General features: G+C 50.0%; 2 protein-coding genes across 7 annotated transcripts in view; one reads left to right on the forward strand and one right to left on the reverse strand.

Moving 5' to 3' along the window:
- Positions 1-10,289, forward strand: part of TNPO3 (transportin 3) — a 103,637-nt gene extending 93,348 nt beyond the window's left edge. For all 4 annotated transcript variants that reach the window (XM_053657076.1, XM_053657077.1, XM_053657078.1 and 1 more), the window contains 2 exons: positions 7,460-7,551; positions 9,124-10,289. In XM_053657076.1, coding sequence (XP_053513051.1) covers positions 7,460-7,520 — 61 coding nt within the window. In that variant the 3' untranslated portion in view covers positions 7,521-7,551; positions 9,124-10,289. The remainder of the gene's footprint in view (positions 1-7,459; positions 7,552-9,123) is intronic.
- Positions 10,290-15,748: 5,459 nt separating this feature from the next.
- IRF5 (interferon regulatory factor 5) lies at positions 15,749-27,132 on the reverse strand. Of its 3 annotated transcripts, none has more exons than XM_053657081.1 (9): positions 27,058-27,132; positions 21,901-22,106; positions 19,095-19,284; positions 18,602-18,667; positions 18,076-18,111; positions 17,632-17,901; positions 16,996-17,388; positions 16,788-16,906; positions 15,749-16,499 (listed from the first exon to the last, which is right to left on the reverse strand). In XM_053657081.1, the coding sequence occupies exons 2-9, from the start codon at positions 22,093-22,095 to the stop codon at positions 16,269-16,271; spliced, it is 1,500 nt and encodes a 499-aa protein (XP_053513056.1). In that variant the 5' UTR covers positions 22,096-22,106; positions 27,058-27,132; the 3' UTR covers positions 15,749-16,268. The 3 variants fall into 3 exon arrangements, with proteins under 3 accessions (XP_053513056.1, XP_053513055.1, XP_053513057.1); XM_053657080.1 differs by lacking the exon at positions 27,058-27,132 and adding an exon at positions 26,686-26,758; XM_053657082.1 differs by lacking the exon at positions 27,058-27,132 and adding an exon at positions 24,221-24,395 and having other exon boundaries at positions 18,076-18,109; positions 18,603-18,667.
- Positions 27,133-27,907: the final 775 nt, after the last annotated feature.

The following is a 27,907-nucleotide window of genomic DNA, read 5'->3' on the forward strand; positions in this document are numbered from 1 at the left end:
CTTTGGTTCACAGGCCCGAGCTCAATCCACTGAGCTATACCAGACAGGGCAATGACCACTTTCATTAAAATCACTGTGTCAGTTATGAGACTTTTATGGTCCTTGATAATATTAATGACAGCAAATTAAATCGGATTTTGTGTGTTGCCCTGCCCTGATATTTCTTTTTGTGTCTAGAGCCTTTAGAATTTTGACTAAATTGTAGACCATGGCTTATATTCATACAGTTGTGGAATGATCCATAAATCCAAGAATGAGTATTGCAGCAAGGTTGATAAGAATGGGAAAAAATGTAAATAATCCAATTGCCCATCAGTAGAGAACAGTTATATAATTAACAGTGTCTCTATACTAGTAAGTAAGCACTTTAAAAAAAAAGAAAAATGCATACGATACAGAAAAATAAGATATAAGGGGGGAAATAACAGTATCATGTAACCCAATTTGCACTTAAGTTTTTTTTATTTTTAGTTGTGATAAAATACACACAGAATTTACCATCTTAACCACTGTAAGTGTACTGCTCAGTAGCTTGAAGTACATTCACATTGTTGTGAATCTCTAGAATTTTTCCATCTTGTAAAACTGAAACTATGCCCATTCTCTGCTCCCCCCTGCCCCGGCAAACATCATTCTGCTTTGCGGTGGTTTTTTTTTGTTTTTTATTTTAATTTGACTACTCTAGGTACTTCATATAAGTGAAATCATACAGCATTTATATCTTCTTTTGTGACTCTGTTAGCATAATGTCCTCAAGGTTCATCCCATGTTGAAGCATGTGTCAAAATATGTTAAGACTGAATAACATTCCATTGTATATGCATACCCCAATTTATTTATTCATTCATCTGCTGATGGGTTTTGGATTGCTTCCACCTCTTGACTATTTGAATAATGCTGCTGTGAACATGAGTATGCAAATACCTCAAGGCCCTGCTTTCAGTTGTTTTGGATATATGGACGTGGAATTGCTGCATTATGTGGCAATTTTATTTAGTTTTTGGAGGAACCTCCATACTGTTTTCCATAGCAGCCATTTCACATTCCCACCAATAGTGTACAGGGTTCTCATTTCTCTGTATCTATTTGTATTTTTATTGCCTGTGCTTTTTTTGTCATTTGCAAGAAATCAATATGAAATCTAATGTCACGAAGCTTTTCCCCTATGTTTTTTTCTAGGGGTTTGATAGTTTTATAATTAAAACCAGACCCAGTTTTTAAAAGTGAGAAAAAATAAATTTTAGGTAATGATACAAGAGCTAAACTTCCTTTCTGAGAATTGATTTGTTAATGTCATGTTTTCTTCTCTTTTTATTTTTTAATTTTCTAAAATCCTTTCTTATTTTTTAAGTAAAGTTGACATAGAACATTATATTAGTTTCAGGTGTATACCCCAGTGATTAGATGTTACTAATTTATTAAGTGATCATTCCAATAAATCTATACCTGTCTGACACCATACGTAGTTACTAGAATATTATTGACTGTATTTCCTATTCTGTACTTTACATCCGCATGACCATTCTTTAATAACCAGCTTGTACTTCTTAATACCTTCACGTTTTCCACCCATTCCCCCCAACTCCCTTCCCATCTGGCAACTGTCAAAATGTTCTTTCTATCTATGAGTCTCTTTCTGTTCTGCTTGTTTATTTATTTTGTTTTTTTAGGTTCTGTTCTTGATATGTATTTATTGCCATGTTATTGTTCTTACTTTTTTTCTTTGTTTTTCCTTCATAAAGAATATCATTTAACATGTCATATAATATTTGCTTGGTGGTGATGAACTTCTTGAGCTTTTTCTTGTCTGGGAAGCTCTTTATATGCCCTTTGATTCTGAATGATAGATTTCATGGGTATAGTAATCTTGGTTGTAGGTCCTTGCTTTTCATCACTTTGAATATTTCTTGACACGACACTTCCTTCTGTCCTGCAAAGTTTCCCTTGAGAAATCAGCTGACAGTCTTATGGGAACTCCCTTGTTAGGTAACTAACTGCTTTTTTCTTGCTACTTTTAAGATTCTCTCTTTGTCTGACCTTTTGCATATTAATTATGATGTGTCTTTGTGTGGGTTTCTCTGGGTTCATCTTGTTTGGAACTCTCTGTGCTTCCTGGACTTGTATGTCTGTTTCCTTTACCAGGTTAGGGAAGTTTTCTGTCATTATTTTTTCAAATAGGTTTCCAATTTCTTTCTCTTTGTATTCTCCTTCTGGCATCCCCATGATGTAAGTTGTCCCAGAGGCTCCTTGCAGTATCCTCAGTGTATTAAATTTAATTTTTTTAATTTAAAAATTAAAATTTAAAAATTTTTTTGGACTTTTTTTTTTTTTACTGTTCTGATTAGGGTTTTTTGTTTGTTTGTTTGTTTGTTTGTTTCCTTAAATGCAAAATCACTGATTTGACTCTCAGCTTCATCTACTCTACTGTTGATTCCCTGTAAATTTTCTTCATTTCAGTTAATGTATCCTTCATTTCTGACTGGTTCTTTTTTATGATTTCTATGTGGCTTTTTTCTTTTCATCCTGTTGGAGTTCTCTCTAAGTTCCTTGAAGTTTTCACTTAAGTTCTTGAGCATCTTATAACCATTGTTTTGAACTCTGTATCTGGTAGTTTGCTTGCCTCCATTTCTTTGAGTTATTTTCCCCTATTCCTTCAAGTCCTCTTTGTTTCTGCATCTTGGCTGCTTCCCTAGGTTTGTTTCTGTATGCTAGGCAAACTGCTGCATCTCCTGGACTTGGTAGAATGGGCACTGCTGCAGCCGCTCCAGTGACCCAAGCTGGCTGTTTCAGGAGTGCTCCTATATGAGCCATATGCATTGTCCTATTGTGGTTGAGCCTTGATTCCTGTTGGCATCACTGGGATGGATTGTGCCCCCAGCCGATCAGCTGTGAGGCCTGGCTGCAACTATGGCAGAGGAGTTGCTGTGCAGGAGTTGACTCTACAGAGCAAGCCTTGCTTCAGTGGGGCTTTGGTGATCACTGAGTCCACCTCTTGAGTGTGTCACTCATGGAGGTGGTAGGGTTTTAATCCATTGTGATCTCAAGCTGTCTACCAGGTGCACTGGCTCTGAGCCCTCCTGGGAGGTACAAGGTCACCCACCACCTGTGCCCTGTCTGGGGCCACCCAGCATGAGCTCCAGAGTGGTCTGCAGATGGCTACTACTTGTGTCGGGCTTGGAGATGACTTGGAGAGGCCAAGGTGTGAACCAAGGCTAGCTGCCACTAGTGCTGGGCCTGGAGCCACTTAGCAAGAGGTATGGGGTACACAAAGGTGAGATACTGCTTATTTGAGAGATTTTAGGAAAGTTCAAAGCATGAGGCAAGAGGGGCCATTTTTGTAGAAAAACCACTGGAAATAGCTTGGGTGAACCTGCAAGGTGGAAGGAGTGGGTCTCAGGGAATCACCAGGGCATGAAAAATGTGAGCCAGGTTGATGGAGAGTCACGTATGGTGCCTGCCTGCTGGCTCTGTGGGGGAAGGCCTCAGAAAAGGAACAATGGCGTCTGGCAGAAAGCTGGCCTCCCATCTCTTGCCCTGATACCAGATAATTCAGTTCCTCTGTACATGTGCCCCGTTCCTTTCAAGCTTTTGCCTCAGTGCTGGAGCTCAGAGGGAGTGAGTCAGCAGGCCCTTTAAGAGGAACTGCCTGCCAGAAACCCTTTCTATCTCTCTCAGCCTCAATCCCTGCTGGATTTTACGATCAGAAGTTATGGGGACTTCTCCTCCTGTCCCTGGAAACCCTGGGTTGGGAGGACTGGTGTGGGCCTGGGACCCCTTGCCCTTGGGGGGTGGGGGGGAATTCTGAAGGTGAGATACCACTCCCAATTTTTACCTGCCGCACATGGGTGTGGAACCAGCCCAGTCTGTATCTGCACCCTTCCTACCAGCCTCGATGTGGCTTCTTTAAACCTCTGTTGTAGGACATCTGTTCAGCTGGATTTCAGGCAGTTCTGAATGTTTCTGTAGTTTAGTTGTAATTCAGATGTGGTTGTGGGAGGCTTTGAGTATTGCATTTACCTATGCGGCCATCTTGAAGTATTAATGTCATCTTTCAAAATGGTTTACTTTCTTATCTCGCAGAGTATATCCACTAATTTTGTTGAGGTTAAAATCCCAAACCTTTGAGTACTGTTTTGTAGTTTACTAAGTGGCTTAATTTCACGCCTCAGAAATAACTGACTTTTGGCCACAGATCAAGTGACATGCATGACTGGGAAACAGCATGTGACTACCTGCCTTTGTGACACGTTTTGCCAGAGAAGGGGATTTCCCCTGTACTAAGGAGGCGTATACTGACCGGGGTAACCTTAGAAAATTATTTATTTTTACTATGCATCTTCCCAGTAGAAGTAGTATCCCACCTATAAGCTGTGTCAGGGGAAAGAGGTATAACAGTTGGTTTCTCTGCTTTTGTTTTGCTCTGTTCCATCTAGTGTTGGTCAGTCGAAGGGCAAGATCCTGTTGACTCTGATCTCCCCAGAGCACCTGGGAGCCTGGGGAAAACCCACAAAGGACTGGGCTTTTAGAGCCAAGATGTTGGTTTGACTCTGGCCACTTACTGGCTATTACTTTTAACTTACTCATCTGTAAAATAGGGTTAATACTACCTATCGTATAGGGTTACTACGAGATACCTAGTGAAAATCTAGAGATCTGGCATATAGTAGGTGATCAGTGAATGGTAACTTTCTCCTTGGAAAAGAATCTGCCAGAATGTTGTTACGTGCTTACAGAACTAGCTGGGGCAGGTTTCCTGCCAGCTTGAAGGCAGCCACCCACTCATTGTGGAGGAAGCCTCACCAAGCCCGTATTCCTTCACTTGGGCTAATATATGACAGGTAGAACAATAGAGTGAGTCTGAAATAAAAGCTATAGACATTCCCTAATTTAATTAAAATCTTGGGGCAAGGAAGAGGAACCTAAATAATGCGGTGCTGTGAACAAAAATCTCTGTAATCTTTGCCCTGTGATCTGGGGAGGCACGGCGCACTGCCAGTCCGGCCCACTTGATCTCTCGTTGCTGAACAAGTTCTGCAGCTCCTCTTACGGTAGGCTGTGACCTAATGGTCGGAGATGAGCAGAGGTAAGAGGTGGTGTTGAGGTGCTAGAGAAAGGATTTGAGATTGCTCACCTCCTCTTAATAATTCTCTTTCTTTAGTATGTGTTTTGCCCTTGAACCTTCTGCCTGAACCTTCTGTTCCATGCATGACTCAGTCTCCCTTTTGGTTTTAAGGTCCTGTAACTCCTGCCTCGACATGCTGCTTTGTTTGCCATGCTAGCAGGGAGGGTGAACTGGTTCAGTTTCATTTCAGCAAGTCCAAGCCTGTTTTTCAAATGGTACTGGTAATTAATTAATTCCTTAGCATTTTTAGATGGTCAGCTTGAAGAAAGCTGGGTTTTTCATTCTAAAATACCATTTTTACTTTTCAAACACCACTGATGATAACTAGAAGAAATCCTGACATCATTTCCCATTTCTCTGCCTTGGCATATATTCTGACTCTCATCAAAGTACAGTGGACAGGCCCTGGCTGGTGTAGCTCAGCGGACTGAGTGCAGGCCTGCAAACCAAAGTGTCGCCAGTCTGATTCCCAGTCAGGGCACATGCCTGGGTTGTGGGCCAGGTTCCCAGTAAGGGATGAGCAAGAGGCAGCCACACATTGATGTTTCTCTTCCTCTGTTTCTCCTTCCCTTCCCCTCTCTCTAAAAATAAATAAATAAATAAAATCATTTTTTTTAAGGTATCGTGGAGAGGTTGGGATTGTGTGACTAGAAGCCAGAAAATAGAACCCCCCCAAATAGTGGCAACCTAGCTTTTAGAAGGTTTTTTTAAAATCCATTTCTTTGGGCTTAATCACCAAAGGCACTTAAGTTAATTAAACATTTGGCTGAAGCTCCTAACACCAACGCAGGTGCTGACAGGGTTGGGAGCAGGAAGTGAGCGGAGCTGTGACGCTGTGACCTAGCCCTGGTTTCACCCCGTCTCGCCGCCGCTGTCTCGTCCTTGCATTGCAGTGCGTTTTCTCATGTGTCACAAAACAGGCTGAGGATGGAGTTCTCATTTCTCTTCCAGGTTAAACCAAGATCTCTGGTTTAAGAAGGATAGAATTTAAAACATGTAAGACATCAGGATAATAAAAGAATCTTGAATCTCCAGTCAGTTTAACTGTTTTCTATGGTTTTAGTTTCTTACAACGCACCACACGGCAGCTTCTCTTGGGTTAATATCTTCCTCCTTCGTGACATTGGGAAGTCCGTAAGTGGTGTGGGCATTCACTCACTGCAGCTGCCTCCTTCACAGTCTGTTGGTTTGGAAGGAGACTGAGATAAGTAATGCTCTTATTGAAACATATTAATAGCAAACATATTAATTTGCTCTTTGCCTCTGCCATTTTTAAAGAGCAAATGGTAGAATTCTGATAAAACCAGAACACCTTCCTCATTCTTACTACATTTTTAGGGTGGAGACAGACTAAAAGAAAGTTTGGAGGGTATTCCATTGAATCAAGTCCTGAAGTCTAAATCAAGGTTCTTAATAATGATGTTTCAGACCGTAGGATAGGTGAGGAAATCCAGATGCGGGCACTTAAGGGGATAGCTCTCATTTCTCCTTTTCTTTTGGATCACTGTTAACATTTCATCATTACGAAGAGGAGAGGGAGCTTTCTTCTCACATGGAATCCTAGGCTGTAGGCTGTGGTCCCTGAGTTTTTCCAAACCAAACAGAGGGCCACAGAAAGGTGACCATATAAAAGCGCTTTCTTTTCTGCCCTTTGGACAAAGGAGGCCTTTTGAAAAACCAGGGTCAGATGATATTGGGCTGTCCATACCACTTCAGCATCTCAGTGGGTTTGCCTAGGGACCTGCTTCCTCCTCCCACAGAAGCAGCTTGTTCAACTAGAAAATCGATGACTGATAGAATCTCAGTTGCTGGACTGGGCTTTGTAAACAAAATCTGCCTTTGGAAGAGAATGAGGAAACCAGGGTACTAAGTTAACTCAGCTCATAGAAAATAATTGGCCTTAGGTAAATATGCTTGCTTTTTTCCACTTTGGAGTTTCTGGCTTTCTTGTATTTATGCCAAGGTTTTGGTGAAAGTATTGTAGGCAGAACTGTTGAATACTAATTTTCTTCACTGCTCTATTACCCTAAGCACTTTACATTTGTAAGCTGATTTGTTTTAATTCTCAGAATGTTATGAGGTAGATAGCAGACGAAGAAATCGAGGCAGATTGGTAACTTGCTCAAGGACACAGGAGAGCCGGGTTCCGACCTGGGCAGTTTTTCTCCAGAGCCCGTTCTCTAAGGACCACACAGCTTACAATTATTCTCATATCCAGTAGTTAATATTCCCCCATGAGTTACAGAAAGGTGGGAAGCAGAGTCCATGTTGCAGGTGTTTTTCTGAGTGTTATGTCTTTGTCATCAGTTTGGGACCAACCTCCCTATTCTCTTCCAGTGCTGAGGAATGTAAACAAGTTTGCTGGGCCTTGCGAGACTTCACCAGGTTGTTTCGATAGCTCACGCTCCTGCACTGTGCCTGTCACCCAGGTGAGTGGTACTCAGTTCCCAGGTCTCCTGGCTGTCAGGGCTGCTGGGGGAGGACATAGGTTTTTAATGCCCATCATGGGACTAGCACAGTAGCTGGAGTTGGGAAAGACCTGACAATTTAACACTGCGGAACAGCTGGGCAGTGCAGGGCCCTGATTTCCTTGAGCCAGCGCAGCCAGATAACCGTCAGCTTCTTTTGGGTGCCGCTTCACCCCCATAAGGAAGTTGCTGTTGTAGAATATCTCCCAAAAAATTCCTCCCCCTCTTCCTCTTACAGACACTTCTAGGATTATAAGTGTGTATGGTTAACAAACAAGTCTTTTTTAACCTGGCTACTTTGGAGAAAACAGTGCTGACCTCAAGTTTCCCATGTACCCCTCTCCTAAACTGACCTTTCAGATTTAATGAGCAAACATGCTTATTCTTACCACTTTCATGGTGGGAACCCTGAAATGCTAGGTTTGGGCTAAGGCAGAAGGCCAGGAAGGAGCTGGCATCTCCGTTGAGCTCCTGATCATCGGTTCTCCCCCTGTGCTTCCTGTCTCCTGATTCTCACGCAAAGGAAGAAGCCGAGCTGAGGAAAGGACTGGATAGTGGGATTTGGATGCCACCAAGCCCGCCCTTTGACGTCTTAGGCAGACTTTATTTTGCCAGGAGTCAACCCTCTGTGCATGTACAGCACTCTCATTGGTGGCTTCTGAGATGAGATGCAGTAGTAGGTGAGGTGCTGCTCCGCAAGGCCTCACCACACCAGGCATTTTTTCAGTGCTTTGGTTCTTTAGTGAGTAGTGGTATCATCTGGACTCTTAGGTTTTATAGTGTCTGTAAAAGCTAACAGTGATACACCTTGGGTGGACAGCTAGGAATGTTCATAGCTAACATTTCATGGAGCCCTTACTGTGTATCAAGTACTGCGCCACGTGCTTTATATGTATTAACTAGGATAACCCTCATCCAGTTTCCCTGGGTTAGTTACGATTATTATTCTCATTTTACAAAGGAGGAAATTGAGGTTGCAAGATGTTAAACAATTCACTTGATGCTGCGGTCAGTACAGATAGAGCCACAACTCAAATACAGATATTCTGGTGCAGAGTCCTCTACTTAACACCTGTAACCACTCCGCCTGATACTTTTACAGTACTGTCCTTTTCCAGAGAGACTAGAGCATTGGTTTTTAAACTTTTTTTTTTAGCAGGAGGCAAAGCCTTCTTTTAAAATAAAATCTTACATGAAACCCCAATATTTAAATAGAATGGAGTGGAGATTTTCTGGTTGGTGTCAAGTGGGCATCCTAGAACTACTGGCCAAGCCTCCCCGCCCCCCCGACTTACCAGCCCCAGTTCCCGCAGCACCCCGAGGGGCAGCAGAGCCCCGGAGGTGGTGTTCCATTACAGCAGTGGCTCCCTTCAAAAACAACAAGTAAAAATCCCAACTTCTTGTTTTACTGAGTTCTCAAGACAGAAGTCAGGATGAGGTGCCTGAGCCAGTGGGGAAACTCCTGCCTTGATTTTGTGAAATGGTCACTGTCTCCTGGACCACAGGTGTTGACTGTCTTTTCTCTTTTGCCAGGAATGTCTTTTTTAATTAGAAGACAGGAAGAAAACAAAAACCAGACTGTGTCCCACAATCAGAAACCTCCATTGTGGCAGAGGGGCCTTCACCGCCACCAGGGCGTCCCACCAGACAGGGAGAGACTCCAGCCTTCCGAGGCCATCCCGAGGAGTCCCTGTTTGGGGTGCGAGGGAAAATCAGCACAGTTTTTAAAAAGATGGCTGCAGCCTGTCCGGCGTGGTGGGAGGGGAGCTGGTTTCCTGGTGAACTTGTTTCTAAAAGGAAAAAGAATTTTAAGGAAATAAAAAAGGAAAACTAAACTGAAACCAGAAGTGAAACATCCACCTGGTAGCAGATGACACGCATGCGCGCACACACGAACATGCGTGTGCATATGCAGTGACAAAAAACAAGGCAAATGGGAGTTCAAATGAGTTAAATAGCTGCAATTGGAAGAAAAGGGTCAGGATCACCTCTTAAGGTTTTTTATTGTTTCATCCTCTCTCTCCCCCCCTCCCCCTCTCTCTCTCCCTCCCCCCCTCCCCCTCTCTCTCTCCCTCTCTCTCTCTCATCTTCCCTTCTTTCTCATTTCCCCTTCTCTTTTAACAAAGTGAGTAGAAATTTCTCCCATCCTCCCCAGCTGTTTCTTGCCACCTTTAGAGTTGTTTGGACAGGGAGGGGTAAACAAGGAGCCTTTTCTGTTTTGTATCATGGCCACATCAGTGATACTGGGACCTGCCAGGGCCAAAACTTGTGTACACCCCACCCCCGACTGTCCTGTCCAGTCCCCCAGTCCACTTCCACTCCGTGCGGGGTCACCGTCAGCCTTGAAGAGGAGGGCCAAGATTGTGGTGAGTGGGATGCGAGTATATGGTCTAAGTTTTAGTTTGAGTTTTTTTAATGTGTCACCCACAGACATGAGAGAACAAAAGAGAGTGGGTATGTGGGAAGTGTTTACAGGGCTAAACTGTGTTTTACTTAAAAATGTGGAAATTATTTGACCTCATGGGGAGGAGGCGAGCGCGCCAGGCCCAAAGCAGACCTTGCTGTTTAAAGAAGTCGCAGCCCTGCAGAGGCATCACGTGTGAGCGCGCTGTTCTGGCTGGTGTTGTAGCCATCTCAAGAACAAATCAGCAATGGAAAAAAAAACAAAAAGAAAAGAAAAATAAATTTTTAAAATTTCATCAGTGTTCGTTTTCGCTTCCTTTCACTGCCTCGTAGTTCTGAAACGGTGCAGCCGGCCCACTTGTCATCTGATCGCCCAGGGGTGGAGTTTAAAAGGCAGCGCCCTGTCTTCAGTGCCACGGACCTTTCGATTTTAGGGGAGTGGCTCTTCCTGCATCTTTATTCTCCCCATTTGCCCCAAAACTCTTCATGCTACATTTCTCTTTCCATATAGCCTCAGTGGAAAAGAGAATGGGTCACTCGGCATGTTGATCAGAAATGTGGTATGTTCTTCCCACAGTGGCCACCAAGTAGATTGGTTGTTTTCTAACCCCTGAGTATTTGGTGTTTAAAACAAAACAAAGCCTGTGTTGAAGTACAACTGACATGCAGAAAGCTGCACATATTTAAGGTGTACAGTTAATAAGCCTTGACATAGGATATACCTACGAAATCATTAACAACCGAGATAATGAACCTGTTCTTTACCCCCGGTTTTCCCCTGCATCTCCCCACCCTCCCACATACCCAGGTAGCCTCTGATCTGCTTTCTGTCATTGTAGATTAGTTTGCTTTTTCTTGACTTTTATATAAATGTGATCATACAGTGTGATACAGTAATGGGGCTTTGAGCTAATAATCTTGACTGCAGAGCTGCATTTAATATTTGAAATCAGCGAAACAAAGTTTTTTGCATGACATCAGTGGGACTTAGTTTTATTCTGTAAATAGGAATTATTGGAAGGGAGGGAAAAACTTAACTGCGAAACAGTGTTTGGAATGAGATGATCAGTTACTGGGGATCAACACAATACCCCAGATATTCCTCTCATTTTTTGGGTAAACAGTACAACTTTGAAGCCTAGTCCTTGCAGCAGCTGGTTGACTTTTTTGTTTAAGGAATTTGGCTTTTATGACCATGTTGTATCAGGGCCTGAAAGAAATGTAGAGGTTCTTTCAGTCCCTTAGTCCAACTCTCTCCGGCCACTGGAAACCCGTGTGTGGTGTGCCTGTCCCAGTGTAACGTGATGGCATCTCCGCAGCCCTTGCTTTGAAACCCAGAACCTGGTCCTGTTCATGGGGTCAGGGCCTCACTGCGCACGCTCTCTTACAGAGTGTTTCACACTAGTTCTTAAAAACAGTTACTTCTTTCTGGCGGCGCAAGGATACATACCCACTTTAATTTAAAAAGGGACTGTTTGGCCCTGGCCAGTGTGGCTCAGTTGGTTGGAGTGTCATCCCATAAACTGAAAGGTTACCCATTCGTTCCTTATCAGGGCATGTGCCTAGGTTGTGGGTCGAATCCCTGGATGGGGCTCATCCAGTAAGCAACCAGTCAATGTTTTGCTCTCACATTGATGTTTATCTTTCTCTGTCTCCCTTCCTCCCTCCCTCCCTCTCTCTCTTCCCCTCTCCCTCTCTACCCCCCTCTCTAAAAGCAATGAAAAAATTATTCTCAAGTGAAGATTCATTAATTTTTTAAATGACCTGTTCGTGATCATGTACCCTAATGTGCATACTGTGTTCCCGTGTCCCCTTGTCTGCTGGAATAAGAACAAGAGCCTTGCACCTGAACTGCTAAGCCACAAAGCACCCACAGATTTTTTTCCCCTACCTCCATGATTGCCGTAGCCAAGAAATTTTAGTCATGATTATGTGAAATGCAGATTACCCATTGGGGCTAGTCTCCACAAGATTTTACTGAAGAAAAGTAATTTGTAAGGCTTTTGTACCTGTTCTATAAAGTTCAGTAACTGAGAATGTAGGGTAAATTAAGACATAAAGGAGCATGAGCTTTCGAATGGCACCGGCACCTTATGAATGCATCATACACGACCTTGTGTGGCCCTGGTTTGACTGAATCATTTTACAAAAAAGTCAAAATCTAGAGAAGTTAAAAATCCAAGATTATGCAACAGGGTGTGCCTAATTTTTCTTTAGATACATTTTCAACAAATGAGAAAAGTTGCTTCTGAGAAAATCCTGTGACACAAATGGGAAAAGCTGTCAATATCATCTCAATTACTCTGAATACTGCACGGTTCTTTACTCCAGTGAAAACTGTGCTAGAGGAAGTAGTCTGGAGTTAAAAGGGAATGTTTACTTGGATACAGGATGAACTCTGTGAGGGAGGGCTGGGAGGAAGTGAGGGAAACACTGAGTGTTCACCCCCAGGGCTGTGAGCATCAGTGTTGTGTGGATTCCAGCTTCAACACCAGCACAGTCAAAGGCCACTACCAGGTGGGATTCTAGCATAGCCAGGGGGCGGTGAATTCCAACACGCATTGTCCTGCCTTTTGCCTCTGGAATGGGTTATGTTCCCTCTTTTGGGTAGTGTTCATCTACAACTAGCTACTACAACTCAGATCTGTATGAAATGACATCTTTGGCCGGTGTGGCTCAGTAGATTGCCAGCCTGCGAACCAAAATTTGGTACCGGTTCAATTCCTAGTCAGGGTACGTGCTTGGGTTGCAGGCCAGGTCCCCAGTTGGGGGCATGCCAGAGGCAACTGGTCAGTGTCTCTCTTGTACACGAATGTTTTTCTCCGTCTCTCTTTCCCTTCCCCTCCTAAAAATAAATAAGTTCTTTTTGAAAATGATAGCCAGGTGTGCTCTCTCTGTGTTTGTTTTTTAAGAAGTCAAAAAGCAGAAGCCCAATGAAGATTTTTGGCTACCAAGAGCTGCCTGCAGTATGGGAGAAATCTGTGTATGAATAGTCACCTAGTGCAGATTTTCCTTCCAAGCTTCCATAATTCATCTGTTTGCAGTCTCCCTGTCCCACCATTTATTGAGGGTTGCAGACCCAAAAGCCTTCAAGGACAAAGCAGTGAAAGGAGAGAGAGGCTGTGCTATTGGTGGGGGCCATTCCCATCTAAAGTTCCAGCTGATTCTTGGCACTGGGAAACGAGAGACGATGTTTCTGACTTTGCCAACTTTCTGAAAGAAGCTGGAAATCAGATAAGTGACATCTTTAATTTTAAAGTGTTGACAACGAATTTCAATCTGAAGAGGAAATAGAGCTGCACAGGCCCATGGGGAGGAAGATGCTAACCATGGTAAACGGCTGAAAACTAAGACTGAAGATGGGAGGAACTGTGTGTAAGTAAGCACTGTGCTCGATCTAGTCGGTCAGGTTTCTTAAAAGGGCTTGGGTTAACAGTTCTGAAACCTCTGTGCATGTGTGCAGTATGGACAGGGGGTAAGGGAAGTCACTTTATAATGGAGAAGTCTGACAGAGGCAGCCTTAGCCAGGTGATCAAGGTCAACATCAACAGTAATTAAATCATGGTGATAGTATGTACCTTCAATATGATATGGTGAGAAAATACTTCACCTCTTTGGTCTTTCTTACAAAAACCATGGTAAACACATCAGATAGACCCAAGCGAGAGACATTCTAAAATATACCCTCAAGCTCAGGCCAGTGTGGCCCAGTTGGTTGGAGCATTTTCCTATAAATGAAAGGTTGTAGGTTAGATTCCCAGTCAGAGCACGTATCTGGGTTGTGGACCAGGTTTCACAACTAATCACTGTTTCTCCCTCTCTTTCTTTTTCTGTTTCTTCATCCCTTCCCCTCTCTAGATAAATAAATGAAATCTTTATTTAAAAATAGCAATGAGCCCTGGCTGGTGTAGCTCAGTGGATTGAGCACGGGCCTGTGCAAACCAGGGGATCGTGGTTTGATTCCCAGTCGGCACATGCCTGGGTTGCAGGCAGGTTCCCTGCAGGTCAGTTCCCTGCAGGGGATGCACTAGAGGCAATCATACATTGATGTTTCTCTCCCTCTCCTTCCCCTCTAAAGATAAATAAATAAAATCTTTTTAAAAATAAAATTAAATAAATAAAAATAGCAATGAAAAGGTCCACATGTGAGGATAAAATATGAGTAAAATATACTCTGAAAAACAAGGAAAGTCTGAGAAACTGTCAGATCAGTGGAGGCTAACAAAGATGAATAAATGTTAAATATAATTTGGTTGGGATCATGGAAGAGAACTAGATAAAAATGAATTAAATCTGAACAGAGAATGGAGTTAATAGTGTATTCATATTTCATTAGTTGTGATAAATATCCCCTAGTAATGTTAGGTATTAACACTTGGGAACACTGGGTGTAAGGTGTATAGGAACTCTATTAGCAACTTTTCTATAAGTCTAAGTCTAAAACTTTTAAAATTATAATAAAAATCTGCACAGGCCCCATAACTCTGAAGACGTCCAGCCTCACTCCTGACGAGGAGTGGCCCTGAGATTCTCTCCCTCATCAGGTCGGCAAAACCCAAAAAGTTAATGCATCCGCTGGTGAGACCGGGAAGACAGGACCTGATAGGTTTGGCAGGATTCTGCCAATACCTGGCACAGTTACGCACGTATTTATGCTTTGGCCCAGAAATTCCATTTCCGGGACTTCATCCCAAAGGTACACTGACAAAACTCCGAAAAGACCTAAATATGTACAAGCCTATTCCCTGTAGCATGACGTACAGTAACTAAAGATGGGAACAGCTCAAAGGCCCACTGGTATTCGGTCAGAACAGAAACCTGCATACAGCTGAGCCTCCCAAATCCGGAGTCCGGGTCAGAGCACCGGTTTGCGGGGGATGTGAGCGACCGGGCAGGCCAACACCACAGAGGCGCGGCGGGCAGCATCCGGGCAAGGGCAGGACGCAGGACGAGCAATGCGGTTTCTTTCACAAGTAGACTGCAAAGGAATGAAATTTCTCTTAACATCTTATGTTTTAAACCATAGGTATTCAATAAAAATTTGTCACATTAGGTCAAGTGATACTGTCTTTTTAAAAAAGAATATATACTTATATATTCTTTAGAGAATATATTGTCCTTTAGAGATATATTCTGACTATTTATACACGAAAATTTACATGGAGAATTTGCCTCAAAATCTCCAGTTGGAGGTATGGATGGGAGTTTGGGTGAGAGAGACAACATAAATTGAAATTGTTGAAGCTACTACTTGAGGGTATCATACCAGTCTCTACTTTGGCAAATCTGTGAAATCTTCCATAACAAAAAGATGAACAACAACACAACTGTTTAGGCCAGAAAAGTACATCTATGAGCCATATTCAAATAAGAACTACCAGTTTGCATGCATTGTCCTACTAGATTAATAGCATATGATTTATACACGAGGATGACACTGGCACGGCCCTACATGTAGTTGAAATGCCAGCCCTTTTCCCCCATTTCTTATGGGAAAATTGATTTGGACAAGATTTTAGATTCTGCACCCATTTAAAAATCCACACCCTTGCTTCAGCCAGCTTCCTCCTGGACAGCGGCCAGCCCGGGGCGTGTTTATGAAGGCTCGCTGACTCACCGGCCTGGAAGGCAGGTCCTGTGCCAGGGGCCCCAGCACTAGAGGGCAGGTCCTGGGGGACAGAGGGCCAGCTGGCATCAGAAAGAGGGTCTTCTAGAACAGCATGGAAGCAAGTGCTAGAAAAAGTAAACAGCTGAGTGTGTCTTTAACATTTATTAATCCAAAAATACATAAAATTCCATTTTCTACCCCAAGCTCTTGGACTCACAAGAAAGGAGGTAGCTGCCAGCCTTAAGTATTTGGTGCAATACCTAAGTGCTCAAATCTGTCTCAGAAAGGAGAAAGATGAGGAAGTGAGGCTCAAACTAGGGAACCCCCCAAATCAGGCCCAGGACCTGCAGAGGCCCCACCAGGGGAACCTGCCACAGAACTCTAGGCTTTCTGCCAGAGGAAACTGGGGCACTCTGGGGCCACTTCCTCTGTACATTTAGGCCCTGGCATCACGGGAAGCCCTGCCTGCTCACTGGTGTTGATGGCTGAATTCCTTCAGAGCCAGCACACCGGAGCTAGCAGAGAGCCATGTCCAGAAGTCAGAGGCCCGGAAGCAGAACTGGCTCCCAGCCTCCCTCAGCTTCTGCAGGGAGAATCTGGAACTCAGGCCCTTCACAACAGTCCACATAGCCTCTCAGGAAGCCTGCTTCAGTCACTATATGCAACTTCACTGCATGCCAACTGGGTGCATTGGCCAGGGCCCCTGGCCAGCAGGAGGGGCCTGGGCCATGGGCTGCAGCTGCTGTTGGGACTGCCAGATGTGATGGAGCTCCTTGAACTGCTCCACCATGCGATCTTTGAGGTCTGGGTTTGAGATCTGTAGCCGGATACTATCGGCTGACCAGGAAAGCTCCCCTGAGAACATTTCCAGCAGCAATCGAGCAGCTACGGGCACCACCTGGGGAGCAAAGAGAACCCTGAGCACCTTGATGGGGCTGTCAAATCCAGCTGTGCCCAAGGACATCCACCAGGGGGCAGGTGGTGGGTTGTACCCATCAGGGGGCAGGGGCACCAGTTTCTGCTCATAAGGCTACTTACGTGTGGGAAGCCCTGGGCCTTGATTTACCACTGGCTGCCATGTTCAAACTGCCCAGAGCCCCGAGCCTCCACTGGGGGGCAAGGGCTCACCTCAGGATTCCCCGATATTTAAGCTAAAGCAGAGTTGGGGGGGGGGGTTGGGACATACCTGTACAGTGATGAGCTTCTTCTCTCGGGGTTTGTGGTCAGGCCACTCCTCCCCAAAACAGAAGAAGATTTCGAATGGTGGTGGGGTGTTGGTCTGACCCTTCTGGAACAGGATGAGCTCTGCAGAGAGAACAAGACCATCAGTCGGAGGCTAGAACAGTGTGCCTGGGCAAGAGGGGGCCAGGAGAAACACAATGTGGGGCCCTCACCATTGAGAAAATGCTCCAGGCTGAAGAGCTTGGTCTTGACCTCCCGCTGGATGGGGTTGGGGTGCGAGCCGTTAGCTGAGGCGCAGGGCCCACTCCAGAACACCTTGCACTGGCACAGGCGGATGGCATAGAGATCCTGGCCTTGTAGCTGGAGGATGAGCCCACGGTCCAGGACGTCCAGCAGCTGGTTCGTGTAGAAGCGCTGCTTGTCGCTGGGGATGTCCTCGGGGCTGGGGAAACGCACCTGCTCCAGGCTCACAGGCCCGAAGAGCTCCACCTGCTCCTGGGTGGCCTCCAGCTGACTATAGAAGAGCCGGCAGCCGTGAGGGTTGCTGATGGTGAGGGCACGGGGTGGCCGCCCCCGGTACTGGAACTTGATCTCCAGGTCGGTAACTGCGAGGCAGAGGACAGGACCGCCAGGTCTGTGAGCCCCTCCCCATTTTGCAGCCCACAACTCTCTCTGCCCCATGTCTGGGTCATCATGTCGTTTTTCCCACTTACTTGCACAAGCCACCCCCCCCCAGGAGGGACTGGCATGGGCATCTTTGTCCTTCGCCACCCTCCGACCTCCTGGCAAACCAGCCCCCAGCCCTGCCTGAGCTGGCCCAGCCCTCCTGCCTGAGGTTCCTTACTTACGGGGCAGCATGTGGGGGCTGATCAGCAGGTCGGGCAGGAGCTGCTCGCCTTGGGGGGCTAGGCTGCCAGCCAGGGGCCCAGGCTGCAGGCTCGGCAGAACCTCAGGGAGAAGCTCCCCAAAGGCAGCAGGGTCCCCAGGGGCAGAGCCCAGGAGGCAGGGGTCTGGAGCAGGGGGGCCAAGTGCCACCGGTGGCTGGAGAGTGGGCGGCCACTTGACATCCTCTTTGGGTAAAGAATAGGGTGCCATGGGGGGCCCAGGCTGCACCGCTTCTGCAGAGGGTGGGGGTGGACAGAGCTCTAATGCCACTCTTAGGAACTGCCAGACCAACCTAGTCCCAGCCCTGGGCCTGCCCCCAGCCCCCCTTCGCCCCCCACCCAGGTACCTAGGGTACCTGCAGCTTCTCCTTATATTAGGCCCCCAACCACACCACCTCCCGGCCCCACCTGTGAGGCTCAGGCTTGGTAACATCCTCTGGAGCTGAAATGAAGACACAGGGAGAGGAGGGAAGAGGCCAAAGAGAAGGGAGGGCAGGTTATTAAGTGTATCTGATGCTAAAGAAATAACACGAGAACCACAAGGCAATTCCCTGGGCTTCGGCTTAGCTGAGGCCAGACCCTGCCTCCAGCCCCCAGCGCTGCTGCCCCAGGCAGGACAGTGATCCCTCAGGGCCTCAGTTTCCACATCTGCCTTCTGGTGCAATACCTAAGAACAGGTAAAGCACCTACTGAGCAACTGCTGTGAGGGTCAGTCAGGCAATGTTCCGTGCCCACAAGGCCCCAGGGGTTTCAAGGTGGTGACCTTGTTTCTATGCTCAGAATCCCAGAGAAGAACCTCAGAGTGGAGCTGCAGGAAGAGCAGCAGGACCCCGAGGACTGGGGCTGCGGCGTGGTGGGGCCGGAGGACAGCAGAGCGCCCCCACCAGGCCCACCACCGCAGGGCAGCCAGATGCTGGGAGAACGCCCCTGCTCACCTCCTCCTCCTCCTCCTCCTCCTCCTCCCCTGTGCCACAAATGTAGTCCTCAGTAGGCTGTGACTCTGCAGGTAGAGGGAGAGAAAAGAGAGGAAGGGAGTCAGAGGGAGAGGAGGAGGAAGGCCACGGGGCGGGGGGGGGGGGGGGGGGGTGGCGTGGCGTGCATGGGGCAGCTCCTGCTGTGGCTCCGGAGCTGCCCAAACAGTGAGGTGAAGGGCACACAGCCATCAGGAATCAGTCGGGACCTCCCTGACTCCATGACACTGAGCTCCCTGGGCCACCAAGAGACAAAACAAGGGCTGGCTATGAAAAACACACCGGGGCCCTGGTCCATGCCAAAGCCGCCCTGGCCCCACAGAGGCTCATCCCAGGCGACCTCTGCAAGCCCCGGGTGTTACGACCCAGCAGTGTGCTCCCAACCACTGCACCGAAGAGGGCCCCGTGCTTTCCTCCACAGCCCCCCGGGTGGCCCGCACAGGGTCGGCACCATACCTGCGGGAGTGGGGCCATTGGAGCAGACCTCGTAGATCTTGTAGGGCTGAGGCGGCATGTCCCGGGGCCCGTCGTAGATGAGGCGGAAGTCACGGCTCTTGTTCAGGGCACAACGCAGGTTGGCCTTCCACTTGGCCGGATCGGCCTCATCCACCCCCTCCATGTACTTCCCTGTCTCCTTGGCCCAGGCCTGGGGTGGGAAGAGAAGGCAGGCAATCAGAGGACCTCAGCCCTCAACAAAGCCTGGCCCCTCTCGACCAGTGGGCGTTGTGGCTGTGCGGGGAGACCTTCAGCGGCATGCTGAGTGCCCCTCTGCAAGGTGGGAGATAGGATGCCAGGCCTCCCCAGCCCTCGGGGCTCCAACAAGCTGGAGGAAATCCAGGTGTTTTGAAAGGCACTGATTCACTGCCCCGGGAGGGTACACAGCTACAATCTCTAAGGAGGACAGTGTGATGTGGGAAGAGCCACACTATCTTTCTTTGCTTTGTCTCCCCATCACAGTACCCACCTTCTTACAGTGGCGGTGAAGACCTGAGGGCTCATGAAACTCTGCTCACCAACTGTGTCCGCACTTAGGAGGGGCTCTATACCCATGAATTGTTAGTGTCATTATTTTGGAGAGCAATTTGGCTGATTACAAATGTTTCTACCTTTTAACCCAACCATTCAACTATAGGGAATTTATTTTACAGGTACAGAAGCATCCACACAAAAATTCTGCACATACAAGATTATTCATTGCATCACGGTTTGTAAAAGCAAAAGACCCAAAATAATCTAAATGCCCATCAGGAGGGTCTGGTTACGTTTTGGCCCATCCCAACTGGGATACTGGGCAGCAAGGGGACAAGGAGGAAGATTCTGCTATGCTGACGTGGCGATCGTGAAGATCATGAGGTGCAGGAGACTATGCATGTTTGGTGTACATGTACGTCTATCATGTTGTGAAAAGTTGGGGAAAGATAAGTACATATTTGCTTGTATGCGGTCTGTCCAGAAAAAGTCCAGCCACTGTTAATATAAAAAGCACAGTTTGCATGAGATCGATGTAAACTGGCAGCCAGGGAGAGTGGACTGGAATGCGCATGTGTGAACAATGAGAACTTCACCGTACTGGTCAGCAGGGGTGGTACATGCTATTCGGTGAGCATGTGCACTGTGTGGCTGTCACATTCAAAATGACAGAGTGAGTAGAGCAATGGATCTGCATCACATTTTGCATTGAGCTTGAACATTCCACCACGGAAACGATTCGAATGATCCAGAGGCTGCAGCTGTGGGCAACTGGTGATTGGCAGCTTCATCAGGACAACATGCTCGCTCATGCATCATGTCTCATGCAGAGTTTTTTGGGCAAAACATCAAGTTACCTAGTTGACTCAGCCCCGTTACAGCCCAGACTTGGTGCCCTGCAACTTCTGGCTTTTCCCAAAACTAAAATCACCTTTGAAAAGGAATAGATTTCAGACTGTTGATGAGATTCGGGAAAATATAATGGGGTAACTGATTGGCAATTGGGAGACCTGTGTGAGGTCCCAAGGTTTCTACTTTGAAGGGCACTGAGGCATCATTGTCCTGTGTACCATGTTTCTTGTGTCTTGTATTTTCTTCAATAAATGTCTCTACTTTTCATAGTACATGGCAGGATACCTTTTAGACCTCATATATGCACAAAAATCTTTTAGGAAGGACAAACAAGAAACCGATACTACTAATTGCCTTTAGGGAGGGGGCGGGTGGCTGTGGACAGGGGTAGGAGGGAGACTTTTTGCTGTAAAACACTGTACACTTTTTTATACTATTCAAAAACATGAAATGTTTTTGAGAAAAATCTTGAAAAGGTAAATATCAAGTGCAAAGACTAAGAAATACATACCAAAAGCTTTAAAAACAAGCATTCTCAGCCCTGACTGGTGTAGCTCGGGGGATTGAGTGCCAGCTGCAAACCAAAGGGTCACCAGTTCAATTCCCAGTCAGGGCACATGCCTGGGTCCCTGGCTGGGGACACGTGAAGGGCAACCACACATTGATGTTTCTCTCCCTCGCTTTCTCCCTCCCTTCCCCTCTCTCTAAAAATAAGTAAATAACATCTTTTAAAATAAAGAAAAATAAAAATAAGCATTCTCTGTGACGCAGCAACATGCAACTCTAGGAGCTGACCCTGAAGACCACCACTGAAGACGCACAGTGGGTGCGAGCACAGTGGGTGTGAGCACAGAGCATGCGCCTGGCGGGCTGGGTGTGCTCAACCCCGAACCACCGGGACCGGGGCTTCCCTGTGCTAAACCCTCCAATGGAGTCTTCATCGGCCAGAGAGTGACGAGGCACATGTGGGAGTGAAAAACCAGTCCTGATTTTTGGGTGAAAAATGCAGGTTACAAAACAATATATAGTTTGATTCAACGTTTGCATTTCATATATGCACTTGTGCAGAAACCTGAAAAGATATGCAAAAAATAGTCAGAGTTGCCTTGATGTTCCAATTGCACTGTTGTCTGTTGTTTTCGCGTGTGCATTCACCAACATGCACACTGACGTGTGCTCATGTGTAATGAGAATGAGACAAGGACAAGCGGAGGAGGAGGAGTTACAGGGCGGTCTCCGGGGAGCCTGCCAGTCCCCACCTTGCTGTGGGGATCAGGTCACAAAAGGCATCTCCTATAGTTACACCTGTGTCCCCATAGTCCAGGCCCAGGGTCACCTGCAGCAAGGCAGCTGGGTAAGCAGCCAGCTTGAGGTACAGTGGGGGGCCCTCTCCTGGGGGTGGTGCCTCAGAAGCCCACGCTGCCCCTGTCCAGGGCTTTACCTTAAAGATGGTGTTATCCCCATCCTGGCTGGGGCCGTGCCTCGTGGCGTGGCGCCAAGGGATGTAAAACAATTTCCTTTCGCCATTGACCCAGCGGAGCCCTGGATACTGGCAACTGTTCACCTGGGCCACCAGCCAGGGCTTCAGCCGCACACGGCGGGGTGGAGGCAGGGCCCCAGGGGCAGGCTGGTTCATGGCAGAGGGGTCTGCAAGAGAAAGCCAGAGGGGGAGCATCAGCACATTGGCTGCTGACCACGCCTTCGGCAGAGGGGCGTGGGGGCGCTCAGGGGGCCCAGGCATAGCCGTTAGTACGCTCCCCTCCTCCCAGCCCCGGGTTGGAGTCTCTCCAGTCCCTCCAGGTGCTCACAGCCAATTCCCTTTCCAACCATCATCTTTCTTGTCAAAGGGTCCTTGCATCTGTGCTGTGTTTGGGGGCAAAGGAGGGAGGGGTTTACCCTGTAGTGCGCGCCCCACCCAGACACCCTTTACCAGACAGGACATCACTCCTCCAGCACAGAGGCACAGGGCTGCCCTTCCTCGTGGCCACACTCCAGGCTGGGCCCACCCCTCCCCGTGGGACACAGCCCACAGCCAGTGAGCAACTGACACACGGGACAAAGAGGCTCCAGGGCTCCCGGGGTGTCAGGCAGAGGCCAACCTCCAGCTGACTCCACATCCTTGCTCAGCAATCGCCCTGCCCCACCCTCCCCCCTCCCTCACTGCACTGCCTTCTAGGAAACCCGGCCCGAGAATGAGGCTGACCTGCGAGTGGGGGGGAGGGGTTCCACACCCGGTCCTCAGAGCTTCCTTTCTTCCTCAGTTTCCCTCAGGGCCCCCCATGCCCCTCCAGCCTGGACATCTTGAGAGAAGTCCCATCAGCCTACTTGGTCTACCTCCTGCATCATCAGGACAGCTGCCACCAGACTTAGATCTGTCCTTGGAAAGCCACCAACGTCCTGGACTGGCTCCTCCCCTCCAGACCACGCATTCATTCAGTAATTAGTAAGCACCTAACATTTGCCAGGCCCCATGCTGCCCAGAGCCTCGGGCACTGCAGAGGCGAGGTCTAGTGGCTCCCGAGGGGAGCCGGGGCCACCTCCCAGGGCCAGTCTCCATTTCCCCAGTCACAGGACCGCTGGCCACGTGGAACCCATGCCTCCTCCCCTGCACCTGCCAGCCCCTCTCTGGACTCAGGACCTGAAACTTCTCTTCACTGTCCTGAGCTCTCTCCTGCCCCCCTTCACCCTGGGTGGTGTCTCTCTTGCCCTCGCCCTTAACCTGTGAGCCCAGAATCAGAGGCAGAAAGGCCCAGCCACTTCTGAGACTCAGAGGGGAGGCTGTCACTCAGCAAATAAGGAACAAAGGGCCGAGCAGGATGAGAAACCAGGCCGCCTCCAGCGGGGCTCTAGTGTCTGAGCAGATGGGTGTGTAAGAGGGAACAGCACACTGGCCGCGGGCTGTGGTTTTCTCCCATGTCCTTGGCACCTCCATCCCCTCGGAAGACCCCATAAGTGAAGGAATGGGGTGGTGGCAATGAGGCTGGCATGGGTTGGGGGGTAGCGTTCCCAGAGGCTACTCCACCTAGAACAAGGGTGACGGGCAGCCAGGTGACTTGCCCTCGTGGGGTGGGCACACCGGCTCTCACACTCCACACTCCATGGCACCGTGGGTGGCCCTGAACTCTGCTTGCTGAGATGAGCGGTTTGGGGAACTTACTCGGCCTTGCACCAATGCCCCCCCCATCTTGTTTACCTTCCAGCTGGGTGGGCCACCTCCTCAAGGGCAGGACTGTCTCCCACTTTGCCCTTCTTCCACATGCTGCCCCCAGCCCAGAACCCTGCCATTCACTGGACCAAAGTAGGACTTAAGAACACCAGCCAACTGACATACCGCAGATGCTGGAAGCATTCTGTCTCCCCCCCCCCACCCCCGCTGCCTGCCCCCACCAGCCCTGCTCTCTCCAGGACTCTCCCCTGATCGGGGAGAGAGAGAGACCAGACCCAAGAGGAAGTCTGCTGGGCTGCAGGCCCAGAAGGAATGGCTGAAGGCACTGGGGTATCCGGGGTGGTGAGGTGGACACTCCGTGGGGTGGGGGTGAAAGCAACCCTTACTATCTGAGGGAGCACTGCACACAGAGGGACAAGGATTTCAATCCACAGCAGGACCCCTGGGCCAGGCTGCGGCCTGGCGCACTCAAGCCCCAGTGGGCTTCCCGGGCTGCCCCGCCTGGGCGGGAAGCAGACTCCCCTCGGTTGTTCTAGGTCTGCTTCAGCCTTGGACCAATGAGCCTCAGTTTCCCCTGAAGTGCCCTGCCCAGTACCTTTTTTTGTGGTTGTAGCTGCTAAGTGCCACCTCCTGCTAAGGCGTCCCCATGTGCAGGCCTCTCCTCTGAGCAGTGCCCAGCTCCAGGCTGCGCCAGGGAGGGTGGGAGAGCCCCCACCACTGCCCCCAGGCCTCAGAAGACGGGTGGCTCAGTTCCCCTTTCTCTACCAGCCTCCACCCAGCACCAGGGGAAATGAAAGTGGCCAGATCAGACAACTCGGAAACCTGACTCACTGGGAGCTGGGGGAGGGATGGGCGTGCAGAGAAATTGTCATCTGGGTCCCCCAGACCAAATCCTCGGTCTCTCACCCCATAACCTATTACCTACCCCCTAAGCCTGCTGGCGGTCCAGATACATTTAGTGTGGTTCACAGCCTTGGGCTGCCTCCCCCAGAGGCCTTGGTCCTGGAATACGGGGCGAGAGCCACCAGTGACAGGCAATTCCAGCTCAGGGAAGGTGGACAGAGGAAAGCCGGCCTGCCGCTGTGCCGTGGGTCGTGCAGCTGGGAGAGCAGAAAGGGCCAGGAGGAAGTCAGGGTGTGTCTCTGTTCCGCCCTGCCCAGCACTGCCCAGCACTGCTGTTCCATACGAAGTTTTGGAAGTTTCTCGTGTCAGAAAGGGACAGCCCCTTCCGGCAGCCTCAGAAGGGGGTATTGAAAGGGTCTCCCACAAGAAGTTTAACAGATCAAGGAAGGCCCTGCCTGGCAAGGGGCAGAAGGGTCTCCAGCCTCAGGGAATCCTGCCCGCAGCCAGGTGCGCCAGGACCAGGCTCAGTGTCAGCCTCCCAGAGAGGCTTCCTCCTGTGGGGAGGCAGGCTTAGATCTCATTCACACTGTCCCAGTGCCAGCAGTTCTGGGTTTGTGTCTCTGTGCTCCATCCATACTTCCCCTGCAGATGGAAGCAGTTGCTCACATTTCCCCGGGAGCCCAGGAGCTGCGGAGCAGCCGTCAGAAAGTCCTCCCGGCTTCTGGGAGGAAGCCCTGACTTTCCCTCAGAGGGCAGCGTCTGCCTTCCCAGGAGTGAAATTTCTGCGGCCTCACCCAGACCTAGGCTTGGGCATCTGAGCTCTGCCAAGTGAGGAAAGGCAGCAGTGCCTGCATCAGCTCCAAGGAAACGCCACAAGACCTGTGGGCTGCTGAAGACCTGAGGGAGCCCCAGAAAATGGAGCATCTAGCTGGGCAGCCAGGAGCCCACTGGGCTGAGGGAGGCCCCACGACACACACCAGGGCCCTGAAGGCCCAGCAGGCAGCGACCAGAGGCGCCTGGAAGGCTGAGCAGCAGCCCCTTGCCACCTCCACATTGTCTTTGCAAATCCTGGCCCAAGCTCAGGGAGAGGTGAGGGGAGAAGGGCGCGGGGAGGCCGTCCCTGCACCAGTGAGACCCTAAGTCCTGTCCTCCTACAGGTGAGTTGACCAGACTCAGAGAAGCGACTGCAGCAAATGCAGCAGGAGGAAGCTTCTCTCGGCCTCCTTCCAGGGGAAGGAGGTGGGGGAAGGCCGAAGTGCAGGGGGAAACCCCAAAGTTGGGACTCTATATAAGGAAGGGTGTTTTCCCAGCGCCTCCTTAGACTTGCTGGAAGCCTCAGCGCCCCGGGCCAGTAGTTCGGGGGAAGTCGGGCACTCAGCTTCTGGCCCCACTGCCCCCTCCGAAGGACCTCCGGCTTCCTCCATCGGCCCCGCACGCCGCCTCCCTTGCTGCCCCTGGTCATCTATCCCCACCCAGGGCGCGCCGGAGTCCAGGCCAGACCCCGCGCTCGGGCCGCCCGCGCAGGTTCGGCCCCTGGGGAGCCGGCTCGGGGTCTGCCTCTCAGACTGTGCCTCGGAGGGGGGCTACCCGTCCCCTTCCCCGCCCCGCGCGTCCTGGTCCCGCCGGCCCCGGGGTCCCGGAGGCCACGGTGCGGGGAGCAGGCGCAGGTATTCGCCGTCTCCTGAACGGTTTCACTGCCACACTGGTCTCTTCCCTCCACTTAGAATCTGAACAGTCTCGTGATCGAGTCCGAGGGAAGGAAGCACAGAAAGTAGTCCAAGGAGGGCTGCAGCGGTCGCCTCCGCGAGGAGGGTCGGCGTCCCCTCTCGGCGCCTCTGCCCGACACCGTCCGCCACACACCCCGCGCCCGGGCCTGGCCGTCAGCCCCGCGGTCGGAGGGCGGACCCTTTAAACCGCACCCTCTAACGCGAAAGGGTGCGGGGCACCCGGGGGCGCCCAAAAAGGGGGGTCGGGCCTCGCCCCTCCACGGTCACGGCCGCGGGCTCCCCATCCATCCGCGGCGGAGCGAGACGGAGGGAGAAGGCGGGAGGGCGGCGCCGACTCCGCCGCGGGGCGAAGACCGCCGGGCTCCCCGTGCTGCCCGGGCGCGGGAGACGCGGGCCGGACATGAACCCTCCCGCGACCCGCTCCGGTCCCCTCCCGCCCCGGCAGGTGCCCTGCGAGCGCGGGGAGCAGCGCCCGGCGGCCCGGACCCACCTGTCAGCGGCTGCGCCGGGAGCACCAGCCGGGCGGCGGTGCCGACTGCGCGCTCCCTCCGCCGCCGCCCGGCACTTCCGCCGCGCCCGCCCCGCCCCGCCCGCCGCGCCGCCGGCCCCTCCTCCGCCCGGTGCCCCCGGAGACGCCCCGGCGCGGCCTCGAGGGGGTGCGCGGGGCGACGCGGAGGGAGTCCCTGGCCCTCGCGCTCCGCGCCTGCGCCTCTTCCCAGGGTCGCCCCAGCCCCAGGCGGGGACACCGGTCCGACGCTCCCGCCGGTGCCGTCGGACGGGTCCCCGGGCTGCTCCGCCCCCACCTGCCCGCCCCGGCCCCCCCCCCTTCCCGGGCCCCTAGGGCCGCGCGGGGTTCACTCACGTCGACTGGGACCGTCCGCCTGCCTTTCTGATACTTTCCGGCTCCACGAACGGGCCTGGCCCGCGGCCCGTCCCTTCTCCGGCGAAGTCCTTCGCTTCGAGTCTGGCAACGGCACCACCTGCCCTGCAAGGCGTCCCCTCCTGGGCGGGCTCCCAGGCCCCCAGGCTGGTCCCCCGGTGTCATTTATGGCTCGAACGTCTGGTTTCCCTGCGACCAGCTTCCGCAGGAACCGCTCCCGTTCCCACGGTTTTCTACAGTCATCGTTCATTAAAAAAATATATGTTTTAAAGAAGAACATTTTCAAGTTAAAGGACTAAATTTTAGATAGCAAATAAAATACGTTAAGTTCCAGAAAGTACTATTTGCCCGTGAAAGTTTAGCGCCTGTGTTTTTAACAAATAGAATATTAGCTGATGAATCAGTACTTCGATCCTCTCCTTCCCTCGAGGAAAACCTGGGTCGTTGGTCTTTCCCCGTGAACTGTAACATCACTTGTTCCGGGGCCCTTTTTCTTTCTTCTCTTCTCTGTCGCCCTCTGTATCCCCCACTCCTTGTAGCCCTAATATAAAATGAAATGTAATTGCACTTTACTATTTGTATCTGCTGAGTATTTCACTCTTTCATGTATTTGCAAATTTAACACATGGTTGGAGCAAAAGTGGGTAGGTAGATTGTTTTGTATTTTTTCTTTAAAAATGGAACTGCTATTTCGTTGAAAGTGGTCACCCACAAAATGAGAGCAGTGTGCACTGGAGGCCAGTAACACTTCATAGAAAACAGCGTCTGTCGGACTCGCCCATGGAGCTGGAGCCATAGTCGGGAAGAGCCTCCTTTTATGGTCAAATGCCCC

Source organism: Artibeus jamaicensis, unplaced genomic scaffold (assembly GCF_021234435.1).
Source record: "Artibeus jamaicensis isolate MK-2021 breed Jamaican fruit bat unplaced genomic scaffold, CSHL_Jam_final scaffold_3307, whole genome shotgun sequence".
Lineage (NCBI taxonomy): Eukaryota > Metazoa > Chordata > Mammalia > Chiroptera > Phyllostomidae > Artibeus > Artibeus jamaicensis.

Bases quoted from the DNA above. Each gene is read 5' to 3' on its own strand.
- IRF5 (XM_053657081.1), bottom strand. From the start codon at position 22,095: ATGAACCAGCCTGCCCCTGGGGCCCTGCCTCCACCCCGCCGTGTGCGG. The intron at 19,285-21,900 runs GTAAAGCCCTGG...TTCCCACCCCAG, and splicing joins GGGATAACACCATCTTTAAG to GCCTGGGCCAAGGAGACAGG. The intron at 18,112-18,601 runs TGAGCAGGGGCG...TGTCTTCATTTC, and splicing joins GGAGGAGGAGGAGGAGGAGG to AGCTCCAGAGGATGTTACCA.